General features: G+C 45.5%; 1 protein-coding gene across 2 annotated transcripts in view; it reads left to right on the forward strand.

The window, feature by feature from the left end:
* The first annotated feature begins 2,026 nt into the window (after positions 1-2,026).
* The window catches only part of LOC127570177 (N-acetyllactosaminide beta-1,6-N-acetylglucosaminyl-transferase-like), a 113,461-nt gene continuing 96,894 nt past the window's right edge, over positions 2,027-18,593 (forward strand). For both annotated transcript variants that reach the window (XM_052015432.1, XM_052015433.1), the window contains exon 1: positions 2,027-3,106. In XM_052015432.1, coding sequence (XP_051871392.1) covers positions 2,140-3,106 — 967 coding nt within the window. In that variant the 5' untranslated portion in view covers positions 2,027-2,139. The remainder of the gene's footprint in view (positions 3,107-18,593) is intronic.

Below are 18,593 nucleotides of genomic sequence, written 5' to 3' on the forward strand. Positions count from 1 at the left end.
GGGAAGGAGGAGGCGGGGTAAGGGGAGGGGATTGTGGGGGAGGAGGGAGCAGGAGGAAGCAGGAAGGGGTGAGAAGGAGGAAAAGGGGCAAGGAGGGGGTGGAGGGAAGGAGGTTGGGGGGTGGGGAGGGGGGAAGCAAGGGGTGAGGGGGAAGGGAGGAGGGGGGAGGAGTTGGGGGAATGGCATTAGAAGGGGGAGGGGAGGAAGGGGGGAGGGGAGGACGGGGAGGGGGGAATGGGATTGGGGAGGACAGGGGGGAGGATGGAGGATGGGGGCAGGAGGGGAGGATGGTGGGATGGGGCAAGAAGGGAGGGGGTGAGGAAGAGGGGGAAGTGGAATGGGGAGGGGGGAGAGGGGGGGGGAGGGGGGGGAGGGGGGGAGAGGGGGGGGGAGGGGGGAGAGGGGGGGGAGGGGGGAGAGGGGGGGGAGGGGGGGAGAGGGGGGGAGGGGGGGAGAGGGGGGGAGGGGAGAGAGGGGGGGGAGGGAGAGAGGGGGGGGAGGGAGAGGAGGGGGGGGGAGGGAGAGAGGGGGGGGGAGGGAGAGAGGGGGGGAGGGAGAGAGGGGGGGGGAGGGAGAGAGGGGGGGGAGGGAGAGAGGGGGGGGAGGGAGAGAGGGGGGGAGGGAGAGAGGGGGGGAGGGAGAGGGGGGGGAGGGAGGGGGGGGAGGGAGAGGGGGGGGAGGGAGAGGGGGGAGGGAGAGGGGGGAGGGAGGGGAGGGGAGGGAGAGGGGGGAGGGAGAGGGGGGAGGGAGAGGGGGGAGGGAGAGGGGGGGAGGGAGAGGGGGGGAGGGAGAGGGGGGGAGGGAGAGGGGGGGAGGGAGAGGGGGGGAGGGAGAGGGGGGGAGGGAGAGAGGAAGGGAGAGGGAGAGAGGGGGAGGGAGAGAGGGGAGGGAGAGAGGGGGGGAGGGGGGAGGGAGAGAGGGGGGAGGGGGGAGGGAGAGGGGGGGAGGGGGGAGGGAGAGAGGGGGGAGGGGGGAGGGAGAGGGGGGAGGGGGGAGGGAGAGAGGGGGGGAGGGGGGGAGGGAGAGAGGGGGGGAGGGGGGGAGGGAGGGAGGGGGAGGGGGGGAGGGAGGGAGGGGGAGGGGGAGGGGGAGGGGGGAGGGAGGGGGAGGGGGAGGGGGAGGGGAGGGGGGAGAGGGGGGAGAAGAGGGAGGGGAAGAGGGGGGGGGAGGGGGGAGAGGGGGGGGGGGAGAGGGGGGAGGGGGGAGAGGGGGGGGGAGAGGGGGGGAGGGGGGAGAGGGGGGGGGAGAGGGGGGGAGGGGGGAGAGGGGGGGAGGAGAGGTGAAGGAGGGGGAGAGGGTGGAGGGGGAGAGGGGGGAGAGGTGAGGGAGGTGGGGGAGGGTTGTTTGTGGGACGGGGAGAGGAGGGGGGGAGGGAGGGGAGGGGGAGGGGGGGAGAGGAGGGGGGGAGGGAGGGGAGGGGGAGGGGGGGAGGGAGGGGAGGGGGAGGGGGGGAGGGTGTTTTGTGGGACGGGGAGAGGAGGGGGGGAGGGAGGGGAGGGGGAGAGAGGGAGGGGGAGGGGAAGAAGGGAGGGGGAGAGGGAGGGGGAGGGGGAGAGGGAGGGGGAGGGGGGGGAGAGGGAGGGGGAGGGGGGGGAGAGGGAGGGGGAGGGGGGGGGAGAGGGAGGGGGAGGGGGAGGGGGGGGAGAGGGAGGGGGAGGGGGGGAGAGGGAGGGGGGGAGAGGGAGGGGGAGGGGGGGAGAGGGAGGGGGGGAGAGGGAGGGGAGGGGGGGAGAGGGGAGAGGGAGAGTGGGGAGAGGGAGAGGGGGAGAGGGAGAGGGGGAGGGGGGAGGGGGGAGGGGGGTTTTTTGTTGGGTGGGGTTGTGGGACGGGGAGGTTGGGGGATGGCGAGGATGGTGAGGGGAATGGAAGGCGGGTGCAGGGGGAGGGGTGTAACGGGAGGAGTGCGTTGGTGTGGGGGAGAGAGTGTGTGGAGGGATGAGGGAGCGAGAATGCGAAAGAGGAGGTCAATATCGTGATTTCTGTCACGTGGGTGGAGCCAGAGGAATAGGAGAGCGGGGCAGCCAATGCGGCGAACAGGAGGCCGGTCCTAGTGTGTGTCACCACCGCCCCACGGTCCTGTCTCGCTTGAAGCCCGTGAGAGTATGGCAGCGCCAGCACTCTGAAGCGCCACGGACGCCAATGAATCCTGCCAAACTGAGCGTCCTGTTCTGCGCGGCCGTCAGCGCCTTCGTCTGCCTCTGCATCTACCTACTGAGTAAAGCCAAGAAGCCGGTCGCTCGGGGCTGGAGTTTCGACTGCGCCCGGTGTGGCGACTACCCGGACGAGCTGTGCTCGGCGCTGTTCGATGGCAAGGCGGTCGCCGCCGTGCTGGGAGCCCAATGCGAACAAGTGCACCGGGAGCGGCCCGGATTCGGAGCCGGCCTGCCCGTCAACTGTTCCCGGCTGCTAGCTGACCACTCCTACATCACCAAGCCCCTCTCCCAAGAGGAGGCGGACTTCCCCCTGGCTTATATCTTGGTCGTGCACAAGAACCTGCAGACCCTGGAATGGCTCTTCCGAGCCATCTACATGCCCCAGAACGTCTACTGCATCCACGTCGACCAGAAGGCGCCGGCTGGCTTCAGGCAAGCGGTGGAGGGACTGGCCGCCTGCTTCGACAACGTGTTCCTGGCGTCCCGGACCGAGAGCGTGGTGTACGGGGGTTTCTCGCGGCTCCAGGCCGACCTCAACTGCATGCAGGACCTGGTCCTCTCCAGCGTCCCGTGGAAGTACGCGCTGAACTTGTGCGGCCAGGATTACCCGCTGAAGAGCAACCGGGAGCTGGTGCAGCTGCTGAAACAGCGCTGGAAGGATAAGAACATCACCCCGGGCATCTTGCAGCCCGATCACATCAAGCAGAGGACCACGCACGTTCACCGGGAGTACATCTCCCCGGCCGAGTCGTACGTCGTGAAGACGGAGACCAGAAAGGCTGGGGGCGTGCCCCACGGGCTGAAACTTTACTTTGGCTCGGCTTACTACGCCGTCACCAGGGAGTTTGTGGACTTTGTACTGAAGGACGAGCGGGCTAAGGATCTGCTGCAGTGGTCGAGGGATACCTACAGCCCCGACGAGCACTACTGGGTCACTTTAAATCGCATTTCAGGTAACCAGAGGGAGCAAGGGTGAACATAGAACGGTATAGGAACAGGCCCATGATGTCGGCGTCGAACACGATGTCAAATGAAACTAAATCTATTCTGCCTCTGCATTATCCATTTCTCTCCACTCCCTGCAGTCTAGCAGCCTCTTAAACGCCGTGACCGCATCTGCCTCCACCGCTGGGAGAAACCCCGTTCCAGGCATCTACCACTCTCTTAAAAACCCGCACATTTCCTATGAAACTTTTACTAAGGTCGTGAAACGATGCATTTCTTGGCAGTGCGTCTCCCAATGTAATTACAAAGTCCAACTTCTTTTAAAGTACTTTCCTTTTGAGAGAGAATTAATGGCATTTGCTCCAGTGGTCTGTGAGAACGTTCACCATCCCAGCTCGCCCCCGGCTTTGGTTTGAATTCTTGCTGTAGATACCAAAAAGTCGTCTTCCGTTTTTAGCAGCACTTAACCGCACTTATTTTGTTTACATCAAAAAAAAAATGGGGTCATAAACTTTATATAAGGAAAAAATGCTTGGAGAAACACGTTATGAAGCTGAAGGCAGGGTTTGGGAGATGTGGAAAACTATAACTTTGTTCTGGGTTCTTAACTAGTTTATATTTTCAGGGAATGCATTTTTTTAAAACCTACTTTATTCATAAGAAATATACAGGAAATTCAATACAATTCATTGGTATTTGTCACTTTCTGCTTCTGTACCTCAGAGTAACTGCTAATTTGCTCTTTCCTCCTACATACACCTCCCCTTCACATTGACTATGAATCAGTGAAACTAATTGGTTTCCTCTGATGCAGGGTTGAACATGAGAACGAGCAAGAGTAGGCCATTTGGCCCCTTATGCTTGTTCCACCATTCATCACCATCATGGCTGATCCTGCACCTCCAAGTCATTCTCCTGTACTCTCCCCATACCCCATGAGTCCTCTAATATCCAGAACTCCATCTCACTTTTGAATGAATTCAGTGACAGAATGGTTATAGTACAGGAGGCCTTTCAGCCCCTTGTTCTGTATTGGCCCTCTATCAGCCCAACTCATTAGTACCACCCACCAACCCTTTCATTGTAGCCTTGGAAATTTATCTCCACCATAAAATTATCCAATTCTCTTCATCTAGAATTTCAAAGGTTCCCCAGCCTCCATGTGAAGAAACCTCTTCTCGTGTCAATCCCACATAGTCTGTCCTTCATTTTGAGATTGTGATTCCTGGTTCTAGACTCGGGAACATCCTCCTTGCCTCTATTTCGCTGAGCCCTCTGTGTGTTTTAGCGAGGCTGCTTGTCGATCTTTGGTGAACAATTTTCCATTGAAAGGTCAGTTTCTTCTGAATTTCTGGAATGAACAGGATGCCAGTCTATCACTTCCTGCTGTTAACATCTGTGGAATACAGAGAAGCTCCGTTGAAGCTTTGGATGACAGCAGTTTACAGGTAGTTATTTGTATCAAACTCCCACATGGTACCTGTTGGCACAATGAACTGATAATTTCAAAGGCAGTGCATGCTGTTCGTCAGGTGCAGTTTCTGGTTCGCTAATTGTTACTATTGGATCCAAGCCACAAGTAATGGTGATCCACATTGTTATCAAAGAGTTACAGAGTTGTTGTGACACAGAAGAAGACTATTTGGCTCTCCATAAAGCAATCCAATAGGCCCCATTCCCTTCTCTTTCTAAGTAGTCCTTAATTATTTCTTCTTTAAGTGCCTAGCTCATTCTCTTAGCTGCATTCGTGCTCACGCTCCAGGACAGTGAGTGAGCCAGTTGCCAAACCGTGGGGTTTCTGATTATTGGAATTTTATTGTAGTCGGGAACTGAAAGATGTTGATGTTCAGAAGGACCTGGGTGTCTTTGTGCACAAGTGACTGAAAGCTAACATACCAAAAAACAGTGAGCAATTAGGAAGGCAAAAGGACGTGAGTGCAAGACTAAAGATGTCTTACTGAAATGTCCTGCTGAAGGGTCTCGGCCCAAAACGTCGACTGTTTATTTCCCTCCGTGAATGCTGCCTGACCTGCTGAGTTCCTCCAGCACTCTTTGTGTATTGTTACTGAAATTATATACTGCTCCAGTGAAACTGAACTGGGACATTGTACGTGTCTGGTCTCCTTCCCAAATGAAGGATTTATTTATGATGGAGAGAGGTAAATCACTGTTCACCAGGTTGATTCCTGGGATTCTGGGGGGGAATATAGGGCAGAATGACCAAGAGATATTCAGCAACCTGGGTTCTTGAATTTAGAAGAATGAGAGGTAAGCTTATTGAAACCTTGCAGAATATATACAGGGCTTGACAAAGAGATGAAGGGGTGACTTGACTTCTGCTTGGGCAGTCTTGAACCAGGAGTCAAAATCTCAAAATAAGGGGTCAGTCTTTCAGGGCCAAGATGAGAAGAAATTTCTTTACCCAGAGGCTAGTGAATCTTTGGAAATTCTACCCAAGAGGACTATGAAGACTCATTTTCTGAGTGTACTGAAGATAGAGATGGATAGATCTTTGGATATTAAGGGATTCATTGCAGAAAAATTACATTGAGGTAAAAGATCAGCCGTGATCTTAGTGAATGGTGGAGCAGGTACAAAGGGTTGAATAACCTGCTTCTATTACTTGTTATAAATGTTCAACATAATTTCCTGGCCATTGTACTCTCTGCCTCTTTATAAATCCAAGAATGCATGTACTTCACTAACTGTGTTCTCAATATGTGGTCCCATTTTCAAAGATATACCCAGGTTCCTGCACATCCTTTAGAACTGTCATTTGCTCCAGTATATCAACATGGTATGGTGTCTCAGAATGCTTTGGATAACGTGACACACTGCATAATTTTAGGGAAGACGAGAGCTTTTATTGGGGGAAATGGCATGTGTTTGGATAATGGTATGAAAAGTTGTAAGCAAGTTGGAAGGATTGATGGAAAGGATTTCAGAGTTCAGAGGCAAGATGACAGAAGGCATCTGAATGAATAATTCCCTTTAGATTTGGCTGTTGATACTTGGATGAGAGGGAATATTTTTCCAAAGTGTGTAAGCTTAATAAAACCGCTGTACTTATCTTTTATGTATTGTGCTGTTGAAATCCAGTCATTTAAATATCACAGATTTTTTTAGGTAATTAATCTCCAATGACCTTTGTCGTAACACTTGAGCAGCCCAGCCTTACTCTAACATTGTACACCACTTTAACAGCCTACCTCTAGACTTCAACAACTCTTCACATTATGAATTTGTTTTAGGCCACCTTATTCATTTTTCATGATGTTGATGCCATTGGCATACTGAGCATTTATTGCCCATCCCTACACGGCAGTGAGTAGAGCCCTGCAATCTGACCTGAGCTGTGTGTGTCAGGTTTGGGCCAGGTGTATTGGCCCTGGTTGAGTCAGATTTTGATATTATACCAGAGGAAACCTCTGATATTACTGGATGGGTTGTTTCTGGATTTGGATCCAGTGAGGATGTAGGAACAGCAATAGATTTTCCAAATCAGCCTGGATTGTGGAGAGGAATCTGTGGGTATTGGTGTTTCCACATGAAATTATCATTGTCCTTGGTGGTAGAGGTCATAGGTTTGGGAGTTGCTATTGGATTAGCCTAGGTTTGCAAATGAGTAAATGATATGCATTTTATAGATGGTATACATTGCTGCCATGGTGCCCAATAGAATAAATGTTTAGGGTGGTGGATGGGGTGCAGTCAAGCTCAGCACATGGTCCTGAATGATGCCAACCTTTAGAGTGATCAGTGTTTGCTCAATTAAATCTGACAACAATTGCCAGGCTATGGTTCAGTCCGCATAGTTAACTTGCACTAGTTTTATCATAAACTGCTGACAATAAAAGACCTCTCGTACAGAAAAGCCTGCAAGAAGTATTTTTTTTCACCTTCACCAGTGATAGGTCAAAGGGTAGAATACAGTCTCAACCAATAAAGAGCAAAGCTTCAAATTAGATTAGAGATTACTGTCAAAAGATAGCATAAGGCCACGCAGAGACTTTTTTTTAAAACATATTGGTTTTTCAGAAGCTGAATGTCATGAGCAAAGCCAGCATTTATTGCATCATTCTAATTGTCCTTGAACTGTGTGGGTTGCTGGGCCATTTCGAAGGGCTTTTAAGGGTCAATCACATGGAGGGTCTGGAGTAACATAGGCCAGATCTCATCAGGCCAGCAGATTTCATTCCCTGAAGGACTTCATAGAAACAGATTTTATGACAATCTGGTAGTTTTAGCAATAATTATTACTAAGGCTACAATAATTACTATTACTACAATAATTATTATTTTAGCAATAATTATTACTAAGTTTTTTCCAACTTTCAGATACTAACTGAATTTAAATTTCACAGCTACCCTGGTGACATTTGAATTTGGGTCTCTGGATTATTAGCCCAGGCCTCTGAATTACTAGTCTGGTATTTTAATCACTATGCCACAACTATATCCACGTATAGACAGGTAGATGCATTGGGACAATGTCAAATAACTTTGTTTTTAATATTTTCACATTTTTTAATTTGGGTTTTTTTTAGGGGGAGCGGGAGTGAAATTTCATTAATGGATATTTACAGCAGAGTTCTTGACCATGTGACCTACCTCATCTAGTTTAAAAATAGTTTCTTCAGGTTGTTTTATCTCTGAGCTCCTGAATTGAAAGTAAACTTCTCTCTCCCAGATTATAGCACGACAAAACTGTGTGGAGAAATTACTTCCTGTGCGTAATTATTTGCATTTAGTTTTTAATTAACCTTCTGGTCAACAACAATTGTTTATCAAATGGCAGATCAATGCAAACTAAATGCTTCACCTTCTTAACTTTCATTTGAAGCAGAGACATGCTCTTTGACATTATTGTTAGCTAATTTAGTCTGACCCTAGGGTAAGCATTAAATTTGTTCCTTGTAATTTTGTCCCCCATAAGCCAGTAGCCACCTATATGAGAAAGTTGGCCTCAGCACTGATGGACAGTTGCAAAGAGGAGAACATAATTGAGGAAGGAGGAGCACAGTGCTGTATTCCAGAGTGACCTAATGACTCTGTGTGAAATGTGACGAAAATTTCAGATGGAGCGAGAAGTGTTGATGTAACAGATGATTTCAGCATTGTCGAGGCAGATGTTGTCCAGGGAACCATTCTGTGGGGAAAGGATTCAGGTTTTGATGTGACTGTCAAAACTTTCCAATAACTCTCATCACACACAGATTGTGACCTAATGGATTTCATTAGACCCTTGAGGGATTACTTTACATGTAATGCAGAAACAAAATAAACTGCTAATATCCTAGTGTATTCAAGCAAACAAGATAAAAATGACAACACATCAACATGGATGGTTGTAAGTTAATGATGTCTTCAAGTGTATTCTGATGTATACAAGCCTTTTTCCTATCCTTGCCAGCATGTCAAGTTGTGTTGTGTAATTTTTATTTAGTGCATTTTTATTTGGTGGATCCTGCATTCATTAGATGAGCAATCCGAATACTGGGAATGGAGTAAGCCAGAATCTGGTAGTGCTTTTCTCTCTGTGCTTATGAGGCAGTTCTTCTGCTTCACTGATATAACTTTATCCTACTGCAAAATCTGCCATTTTTGTGACCTCAACAGTTGAGATAGTGGGTTTATATAACACCTATGCCTACTTGAACAGGGGAAATTGAGACTATTTCAATTAATTTGACATTGGGTACTTAAATTTTTAAAAACAAGTGTACCAAATGCTGGATTTGACCTTGGGCTCAACAGCTTAAAAGATCTTGCTTCCAGTCTAGTTATTATCAATCTCTTTCTGTATAAGATGCAGACTTGTCTATTTTTTTCATTTGGTTCAATTGTTCTCAAATAATAGAACATTATCATATGACTTACTTGGAGAAAGTCACGGGTCACAATTATTGAAATGTGACCTAGTCTTTGTATGAAAAGACTATTGGCTATCTTGGATTACATAAAAGGGAAACCAAAAGATTTTTATAAACAGGTGGGCACGGTAGTGTAGCGGTTAGTGTAACGCTATTACAGCGTCAGCGACCCGGGTTCAATTCCAGCTGCTGTCTGTAAGGAATTTGTACATTCTCTCTGTGACTGCATGGATTTCCTCCGGGTGCTCCAGTTTCCTCCCACACTCACAAAGACGTATGGGTTAGGAGTTGTGGGCATACTATGCTGGTGCCAGAAGTGTGACAACACTTGCAAGCTGCCCCCAGAACATTCTACGCAAAGATGCATTTCACTGTGTGTTTTGATGTACATGTGACTAATAAAGAAATCTTAATCTTATAAATTGTGAAAGGATAGCCTCAACTGAATTGGGACCAGAGAAACCATCTTGTACAGAAATGGGTATGGGTTTAGATACCAAATGAGTTCTTTGCATCAGTCTGCATAAAGAAACATAAAATACTGCCAATGTAGCAGTTTAAAAAAGGAGACAGTAGTGATATTGAATAGGATTAAAAATATATAGGGAAGAACAAGTAGAAGTTCAAGACCTTAACAATTTTTCCAGCTTTGTTATTGAAAATCAACAATTTTTCCAGAATGAAAGATGGTGATGATCATCTCTGGGTTGTTTCATGAAAATGGAAATGTGACTGGGCTCTTCTGGATGTGAGTCATGCTTATGCCCCTGAAGAAATCTTCACATCACGATCACTTAGAGTGTTATTGATTTGGAGTACTGCAGGGCAACTTGGACCATATTGTCTTGAAATTGACTAATGTTGTGCACACCTGAGAAAACCTGGTCTTCCCATTGCAACCTGGAATCCTTTTGGGCAAGTCCTTGATTTACATTTCATCCTGTAAAGAATGAAAGCGCAGGTCGACTGTAACACTTGTGCTTTCCCCCTTCCACTGACGTTCTCACTCCTGAGGCTGCCTTCTTTTAATCCTGTGATCTGCTGAGACCCCAGTGAAAATTGCCTCCAACACCAGCCCCCAACCCTATCTTCGTCATTAGTCTTGATCCTCAACTGATTCTTAGCATGGAGTCTCTTCTCACCACTTAAGGAACAAGGTCCTTCTTTCCAAGCTCTCCTCTCCCTCTGCTTCACCACCAATTGCTATACCACTACACTAGGCTCCAATTTGATCCCTGCTTTCCTCACCCATTTAAATTCAAGGGGTATTGATATTACCTCTTTTTCAATCTCCGTCACTCCACCATTGTCATAGTTACTGGTGCCCCAATTTTAGATGCCCCAGAATTTATCAGCCAAGATTCTTAAGGCAAACAGTCCCCAAAGTAGAAGTGTCACAGATTTCAAATGGAATGCATCCCAGGTAAGTGTGGGTGGAAGACTCTGGACATACTTTCTAACTCTTCTTGGATATTATGGTGATGCCAGAGGACTGGTGGATCACAGATATTTTTAAGGAGGAGTAAATCTGGTACTATTGGCCATCAACTATACATGGGTGGTGGGGGAACTTTCAGTGATAATTCAGGGGTTCCTCAGGTTACAGAAGAGCTGACTTAAGGAAATCCGACTTTGTGCTAATTCTTGCAGACTGTACTCTCAGGTATAGTCTTTGAATCTCCTCACCAAGGGAAAAATGCAGAGATCACCTGCAGACAAAGCCAGTGGTTTCTCCAAGCTCTCCCTCGGGTAAGCTCAAACATTACAAACCCTGAGCCACCTCTTGTTAGTGCACTCTTTTATTAAATTGCTGTCAGTTTTCTCACAGATTAGCAGATCAGTTCCTCCTCCCCCATCCCCCATCTCTCCACCTGGGCTGCATTCGGACAAACATTTGTCACAGATTACTTGCTGGTAACAACTACCACCTAAACTGACCTTCCTTAGTCAACTCCTTGCAAATCAGTCTCAATCAGCTGTCGAGGCTAAAAATTTCACATTACAATTTTGGGGGATATTGGTTTATTTCCGATTCAATTCAGTTAACAGACAGTTCTTGGGAACAGAACCCTTGTGTAACCTGGGGACCCCCTGTGATCAGAAGCAAAATTAACTGGCATTTAGTGTAGACTAATAAATGAAAGTCAGCATGGACTTATTGAAGAACTGTGTGCCTACCTTGCTGAAATGTTTTGAGGAAATCAGGGAGGTGGCTCAGCAGGGTAATGTGGCTAACATGTAAATGGGTTTTCAGAAAGCATTTGACAAATTCCTTGATCACCATAGGGTACAGCAGCATCTGCGGAAGCAAAGGGATGGTTGACGTTCTGGGTTGAGGCCCTGCATCAGGACTCAACTTGAAGCAGTGACTGAGGTTGAAATGATCTTGGTTCTAGAGTGTTGACACACAGGTTGAACAGTTGCCTGCTCGTTCTGCAGATCGACTCAACTTGTTGGAGGTGTGGGTGTAATATTTTAGTAAAAAAGACAGAAGAGGATTGATGTGGTGACACAGACTTCCTTAGCACTATATCAGACTCTTGACCCAAAACATTGACTTTCCCTCTGCCTCCATAGATGCTGCCTGACCCATTGAGTTATTCCAGCATTGAGCTTTTTGCTCCAGTTTACAGCATCTGCAGTCTCTGTTTCTCCTCAGTTACCATTCTGCATCCATACAGGATGACGTGAGCTCTGATAGTCCCAATCCCAGTGCCAGGGAAGTCTGTGTCACCATACCAACCCCCTTCATCTTCTTTACCACAATTATACACCTCGCCTCCAACAAGTTGAATTAGAATGAGCGGCCAACTGTTCAAAATGTGTCCCCTCCAGAACCAAGATCACTCCAACCTTGCTTATTGATTTATAACAACACAAGTAAATAAGAGCAAGAGTAGGCCAAATGGATCATTAAGCTTGCCCTACCATTCAATACAATTGTGGCTGATCTGACCCAGGCCTCAACAGCTCTTCTGTGCCAGTTCCCCAAGTTGCTAATCTTTCAAAAATCTATTCATCTCTTAACTACTTCTAAAAACCTGACTTCCACAACCCTCCAGTGTAGAGAATTACAGTGATTTTCTTTTTATTTCCCCACCCTTCTCTGTGGGAAGAATTCCAGAAATTCCTCAACCCCTGTGGGAAGAATTCCAGAGATTCCTCACCCATGCTCTGCAAGAAGAATTCCAGAAATCTCTGTCCTGTCCTTTGCGGAAAGAATGCAAACGTTGTGCACATTTGCAGACTGGGCTCTAATTCATTGGCTTCAGTAAAGGTTGACAATGGGAGAATGAGCCTGCATTAAACAACCAGAAGATGTTTTAAAAGGTCCTTTCCTCACTATTCCCTGCAACTCAAATACTGCCTCTCAGACTATCAAGATTCATTCCAAGCCCTGGAAAACATGGATCACTTCCCATGTCTCTGTCTCCATCTCAGGGAGGAGGTTTGTGAAAACATCCATTACAAGCCCGTGGACTCCCACAGTTATCTCAACTATCCTTGCACTCTGTCCCTTGTAAGGACTCCATAACATTCGCCCAGTCCCTCCCTCTGTTGTATCTGCTCCATTGCCAAGACTTTGCACAGAGGTGCCTCTGATGTCTTCTTGAACTCTGGGTTCCCCTCCATCAAAGCTGAGAGAACCCTGACCACACTTCATCTATTTGCTGCTCTGTTCTTGCCTCCTCTGCTCCTGGACAGAGCAAATACAGTCCTTTCATCCCAATAGCCACTGCATTTAACGAACTATCCTTGGCAAATTATGCCACCTTCAGTTTTATTCCACCACGTCTTCTCTCTTTCCCACCACCCCCCCCCCCCCCCGTCCCCCCCATCAATCCCCTTGCCACTTCAACATTCTGAAGTTACCATTCCTTTCTTGACTCCCTGATCCACTTCCCCAATCACCCCTGCCCTCCTTGCAGCACTTTCCCAAGCAACAGCAGCTGATGCAACATCTGTCTTTTACCACATCCTTCCAGGTGGAGCTGTGATTCACTTGAATTTCTTGCAATATAGCATACTGCATTCAGTGTTCACAATTTGGTCTCCTGTGGAGAAACCAAATGCAGATTGGGTGACTGCTTTTTGGAGCATCTGCATTCACTCCACAAAGGTGACTGAGTTTCTGGTTGCCTGTCACTTTAACTCCTCACCCCACTTCCACTCTGAACTAACTGTGACCTCCTGTACTGTTATAATACAGCTACTATAAGCTTGAGGAGCAGTGCCTCATCTTCTCTCTGGGTACATTACAACTTATAGTACTTGTTACTGAATTCAACAATTTCTTGTAACTTTTTTTGTGTCAGAATTGGTCAGTTCTGCTGTAACATCCACCTGTAACATTGACTCAGGTTTTTCTCTTTCCATTAACATGGTCTGACCTGATGGGCAATTCCTACAGCTCAGCACTTCACAGCTTTTACATTCTTTTGTTTGTGTTCTCTCTCTGTAATGGCCCTCAGTAACCAGATAACTTCTTCAACATCTTATCACCATGGCAACGCTGGTATTGCCCTTTCAAAAATATTCTCCTAGCCCTACCTGTCCATTCCCCACCTTCTCTGCAACTCAAAACTAACATTTTTTTCTCTCTTGTTCTGATAAACATCTCTGACCTGAAACATTAACTGTTTCTCTTTCCAAAACACTGCCTGCCCTGCTGAGTGATTCGAGCATTTTCTGCTTTTGTTTCACTTGCAGCTGGTTGTTTGAGATATGCACACACACAGCTGTTCAGGCTCTGCAGTTTTCTTTCAAACAAAGAAAAGAACTTGAATAAACTATTTCACCTCTTGAGCTTGTTCGGTTTTACATGTAGTTAATTACTGATAAGTAACTCAACTCCATTTACTCACCACTGAGCCCTGGTCACAGCCTGGCCAAACAAAATCCAGTGATTTCCATTTTGATTCTTTCGATTGACCCAGCAAATTGAGGAGCAGAGTTCTAAGTGCAAATCCCCTGTGGTGGGGGGCAAGTGTTTCCTAACTTCTTATCTGCAGGGCCTGGTTCTAAGCTAAGTGCCCCCCCCCCCACTCTTAAAATAGAGGAGAGCAACAATTCTGTATCTACTCAACCATGTCTTTTTAACATTTTAACATTAAACCAGAATTAATTAACCTTCTAACATCAAAGGTTTTAAAATGGAGCAATGTAAATGCTGGTAAGTGGCTTGTTGAAGTCAATGTGATTACCATTCATCAGACAGCTTAATGTAGGGCTCAACAAACATCAAAAGGGGTGCTGGAGACTGTAATATAAACAATATTGTCAATTTTAACATGTATCTCAGAGGAGCAATGTTCTATTACTGTGATGTGCAGCCTGCCTCCCCACCCCCATTTGTTCTACTCTAACTTGTTTCAGGAAGTATTCTTTTCCAAGAATTCTATTTCTGACCTTCTGAAATATCACTCCATTTGACTGTGAGTTCCCTCAAAGAAAATTTCCCAGTATTGAAGTCGTCAGAGAGTCCTAATTCCTTTCCAAAGCCAAGTTGGATGTCACGTACACAGAACAAGAAGCCAGTAGTTGTTGCCTGCAACAAACACTATAAAACTGGTATTGATGTGTGGGACACCAGTGTAACTGCATAACTAATGGTCAGATCAGTGTAAAAGTTGCTAGGTGAAGTGATAGCTTTTTCATAGGGAGAGCTTTTCAGCTTTCCAAAGCTGTGGAAGAGAGAAATTTGAGGCATTACTTGCCCAATAATTCAGAGCACATACTGTACTAACAAGTGGTTGGATTTCACTCTCCAGGCCTAGATGTGAAAGATGTACAGCAGAGGTGGCACAAAGTTATCTGTTGTTCCCTTCTCAAAACTGCATTTGAATTTCCGATGAGCAGCCTGTTTATATTAATATTATAATTTAATTTATATTAAGGGAATTCCTAAAGAAAACCAGTGCAAAACCAAAAACTTTGGAAGCAAAAACTCTGTTAGCATAGAGGGCCTTTTTCATTAGCCTGCACCAAAACAAGAACTGGCTTTTTTGCTGGTAGAAAGGATAACTTGGGAGGTGACTAAGCTAATACAGATAGGTCGCAGTGTCTGGGGGAAGAAAAGAAACAACTTTTGTAAGAAATGAAATGGGCATTGACAGATTAAATTAAGGGAGGATGTAAATGGAAATAAAATAGTTAATAGAATGGCAGTGTAAAATATTGATTTAAAAATTAAGTGAACTGCTTTTAAAAATGAGTAACTGTTTGTACAGTAGTGTACACAGTGTCCATAATAAAACCATGGACTGGAAGCAATAATGTTATAAGGATAAAATGTAATTGTTTAAAATGGCAGAAGATAGGAAGTGAAGTTTTACAAAGATCATCCTTTATTATAACAATTTATATATTGAGAGCACAATGTATAATTTCTGTATTTACAAATGACACCAAAAGTTGTGGGGTGGATAATCAATACAGAAAAGAGTAATAATAAATTATGATGGGATATAATAAATTTGCATATAATTAATGAAAATCAACACAAAATATTAGATTTTGGTAAATATAATGTTGCGCAAGAAGTACAAATCTAAATAGGGTAGAGAAGCTAAGGCCTCTGGGAATACTAATCTACAAATCACAAGTACCTGTACATGCTGATGAGGTTGTTAATGGTGAAAAAGCAAACTAGGTTATTTTTGATGCTTATAATGCACAAAAATTAAGCTGGTTTACTTGGATGACACTTGGAGTAATGTGCGCATTTCTCGTTTCCATATTGTATAAAGGCATTAGTAAGGAATCAGAAAAATTCATAAGAAGGAAACTTGAAATGCGAGATTATCATTAATGGAATAAGTGAATAGGATAGCCCCATTTCTCTTCATAAGAGTATGTTATGGGATGAGCTCATAGAGGTCTTTGAGACTTTGGAAGACTTCCACACTTTTACCATTTCTGTTTCTGTTTTGGATTTTTTTAAATTGACCAATTGTGATAAGTTATTGCTTCACCAGAAATAAACACAGAATGCTGAACAGGTCAAGCAGTGTTTGTGAAAGAGAGATAGATGTAACATGTTTAATGAAAGGTAATTACGTGGCCATCCTGATACAAACTAGAAAGGCTGTTGATCTAAAGTGAAGTCTGAAGACGCAATGCTGTTCCTCAATCTTATGACAGGCTTTGTTGGAACAAGCCAAAATTAGAAAGGTTAGAGTGGGAGTTGTTTGGAGAATTAAAGTGACAGACAATTGCATGCTCAGGGTGTCTGTTGCAGAGTGAGTGAAGGTGTTCTGCAAAGCAATCACCCAATCTGCCTTTGGTTCCTTCAGTATAGAGGCTACTATGTCATGAGCATGGAATTCAGCACACTAAGTTGGAAGAGGTGCAATCAAATTGCATCTTCACTTCAAAGGAAGGTTCAAGTCCCTCCATGGTCAGTAGGAAAGGTAAAAGGTGTCGCATCTCCTATGGTTGCAAGGAAAGGTGCTGTGAGAAAGGAAGTGGACAAAGATGAGCCAGAGCATCACAGAGAAAATGGTCCCTTTGCAGTGCTGGAAGGGGAGTGGGGGTGGGGCAGTCAGAAGAATGGTCTGGTGACATTACATTGAAGGTTTTGGAATTGGAGAGGATGGTCCATTGAATGTGAAGGGTGGTGGGGTGGAAGATGATGAGGGGAACCCTGCCCTTTCTCTGTATTTGACATCCCTTGGATCTCGAGGGATATTGAGGGTTTGGCTTTAAAAAAAAGGAAGCATACGGCAGGTATAGAGCACTGAAAACGGGAGAGACCCTTCAGGAACACAGTATAGGGAGGTACTTTTTTTTTTGAAAAAAGAAATTAGGAGAGCAAAGAACAGCCACGAAATATCACTGGCAGATAAGATTAAGGAAAATCCCAAGGAATTTTGTGTGTATTAAGAGCAATGGGAAAGAGTGGAGCACATTAGTGGTAATCTGTGCTTGGAGCCAGAGCATATGGGTGGTTTTAATTGACTGCAGATTAAGTCCTGATGCAGGGTTTTGACCAGAAGCATCAACAATTTCTTTCCTCCTACTGATGTTGCTTGACCTACTGAGTTCCTCCAGCACATTATTTGTTGCTCCAGATTCCAGCATCTGCAGTCTCTTGTGTCTCTACAGATTGTCTTTCTTTAAGAGAAAGACATTGTAGTTGGAGCTTTCATTTGGGATGGTGAAATTCTAGAGCATATTATAAGATAAGATGTAGACACAAGAGACTACAGATGCTGGAAGCTGGAGGAACTCAGTGGGTCGAGCAGTGTCTATGGGAGGAAAGGAACTGTCGACATTTCAGGTTGAAACTGCATCAGGACTGAAATACAAGATGTCTTGGCAGACATAATGGTGAATAAATCCCCAGGTGTCAGAGAAAACTAACTCTCACCATATAGACTTTGAGGCAAAGAGGTTTTATTCGTGATATCATGGAGGGTCCAACAGGCTGAAATCAGATTACACGGGGATTCAGAGGAGCTCTCAAAGTCCCTCTCATTTATACAGAGAGACAAACAAGTTTTAGTGTAAAGCATATGTACGTAGATGAACCTTGTACGTAGATGAAAGGATGCTTAAACAATGCTTATTGTACAGTTGTCAGCATAATTGTGACAGACAACAGATTCCAGACATGGAACTATTGCCCAAGTCTGGCCTTGAGGTCTGTCCTCAAGGCTTCTTTTAGTCATGTAGTTGCTAGTTTCAGTTCCCTTGCTCTTATTCTCATCAGACTTCAGCTGACTTAGCACCTTAAGCATCAAATTCTTCCACATCTGAAAAGTAAATCATCGGGTCTTTGGGGTTCATCAGCTTTTAAACTCTCCAACTTGTTCAGTTCTTCATTCTTGCTAGGTGCTTGATTCTTTAATACATCCAACAGGTTTTGTGTTCTTTTTCCCCATGAAGATGGTGACAAAGTAATTGTTTAATCCTCCTGCCATTTCCTTATTCCCCATTATAAATTCTTCCTGCATCTGTAAGGCCAAGCACCCTGTCAAGTACAGTGGAGGAAATGTGACAGCAGGTTTAGCCTCCTCTCTTCACAAGAGGATGCTAATGAGCAGAGGAGATGTGGATTAATGTTTCCACTGGTGGCCATCCTTGTGTCTGTGGAAAATGGCACACTGAGATTATAATAAGAAACATTAAGGGAACTTAATTGAGGGAGAAGGGGTTTTGCTAAGTTAGTCAAAGAATCACAGGAAGAGACATGAGTGGAGTATAAACACCAACATGGACTACTTGAGTCAAAAGGTGTCATTCCGTTTTGTGAGTTCTATGTAATTGCGTGTAAAACTTGGTCTTTTTAAATTGATGCCATGTTAATCATGGTCCCTACCAACCCTGAACAGCAACTTTATGTTAATTTATGAATTAATGTGACCATATTGTCAATTCACTGCACAAGGCATGGTCTAAATAATCTAATTGACATGTCATTTTTAAATGACTTGAAGCTCAGGATAAAATTAAGTGGAACACTAAATTACTTTGCTCAGTCTTTCAGATTTTTTTTGTTTATCCATTGTTACTGACAGGAAAATGATGTAACTGTTTGCTGACTTCCTGTGAGCAACATTGCAGGAAACCTGTCAGTAATAAGAAAGATAAATGTGTAAGCAGTTCCTGTCATTTCACT

The sequence above is a fragment of the Pristis pectinata genome, chromosome 5 (assembly GCF_009764475.1).
Source record: "Pristis pectinata isolate sPriPec2 chromosome 5, sPriPec2.1.pri, whole genome shotgun sequence".
NCBI lineage: Eukaryota > Metazoa > Chordata > Chondrichthyes > Rhinopristiformes > Pristidae > Pristis > Pristis pectinata.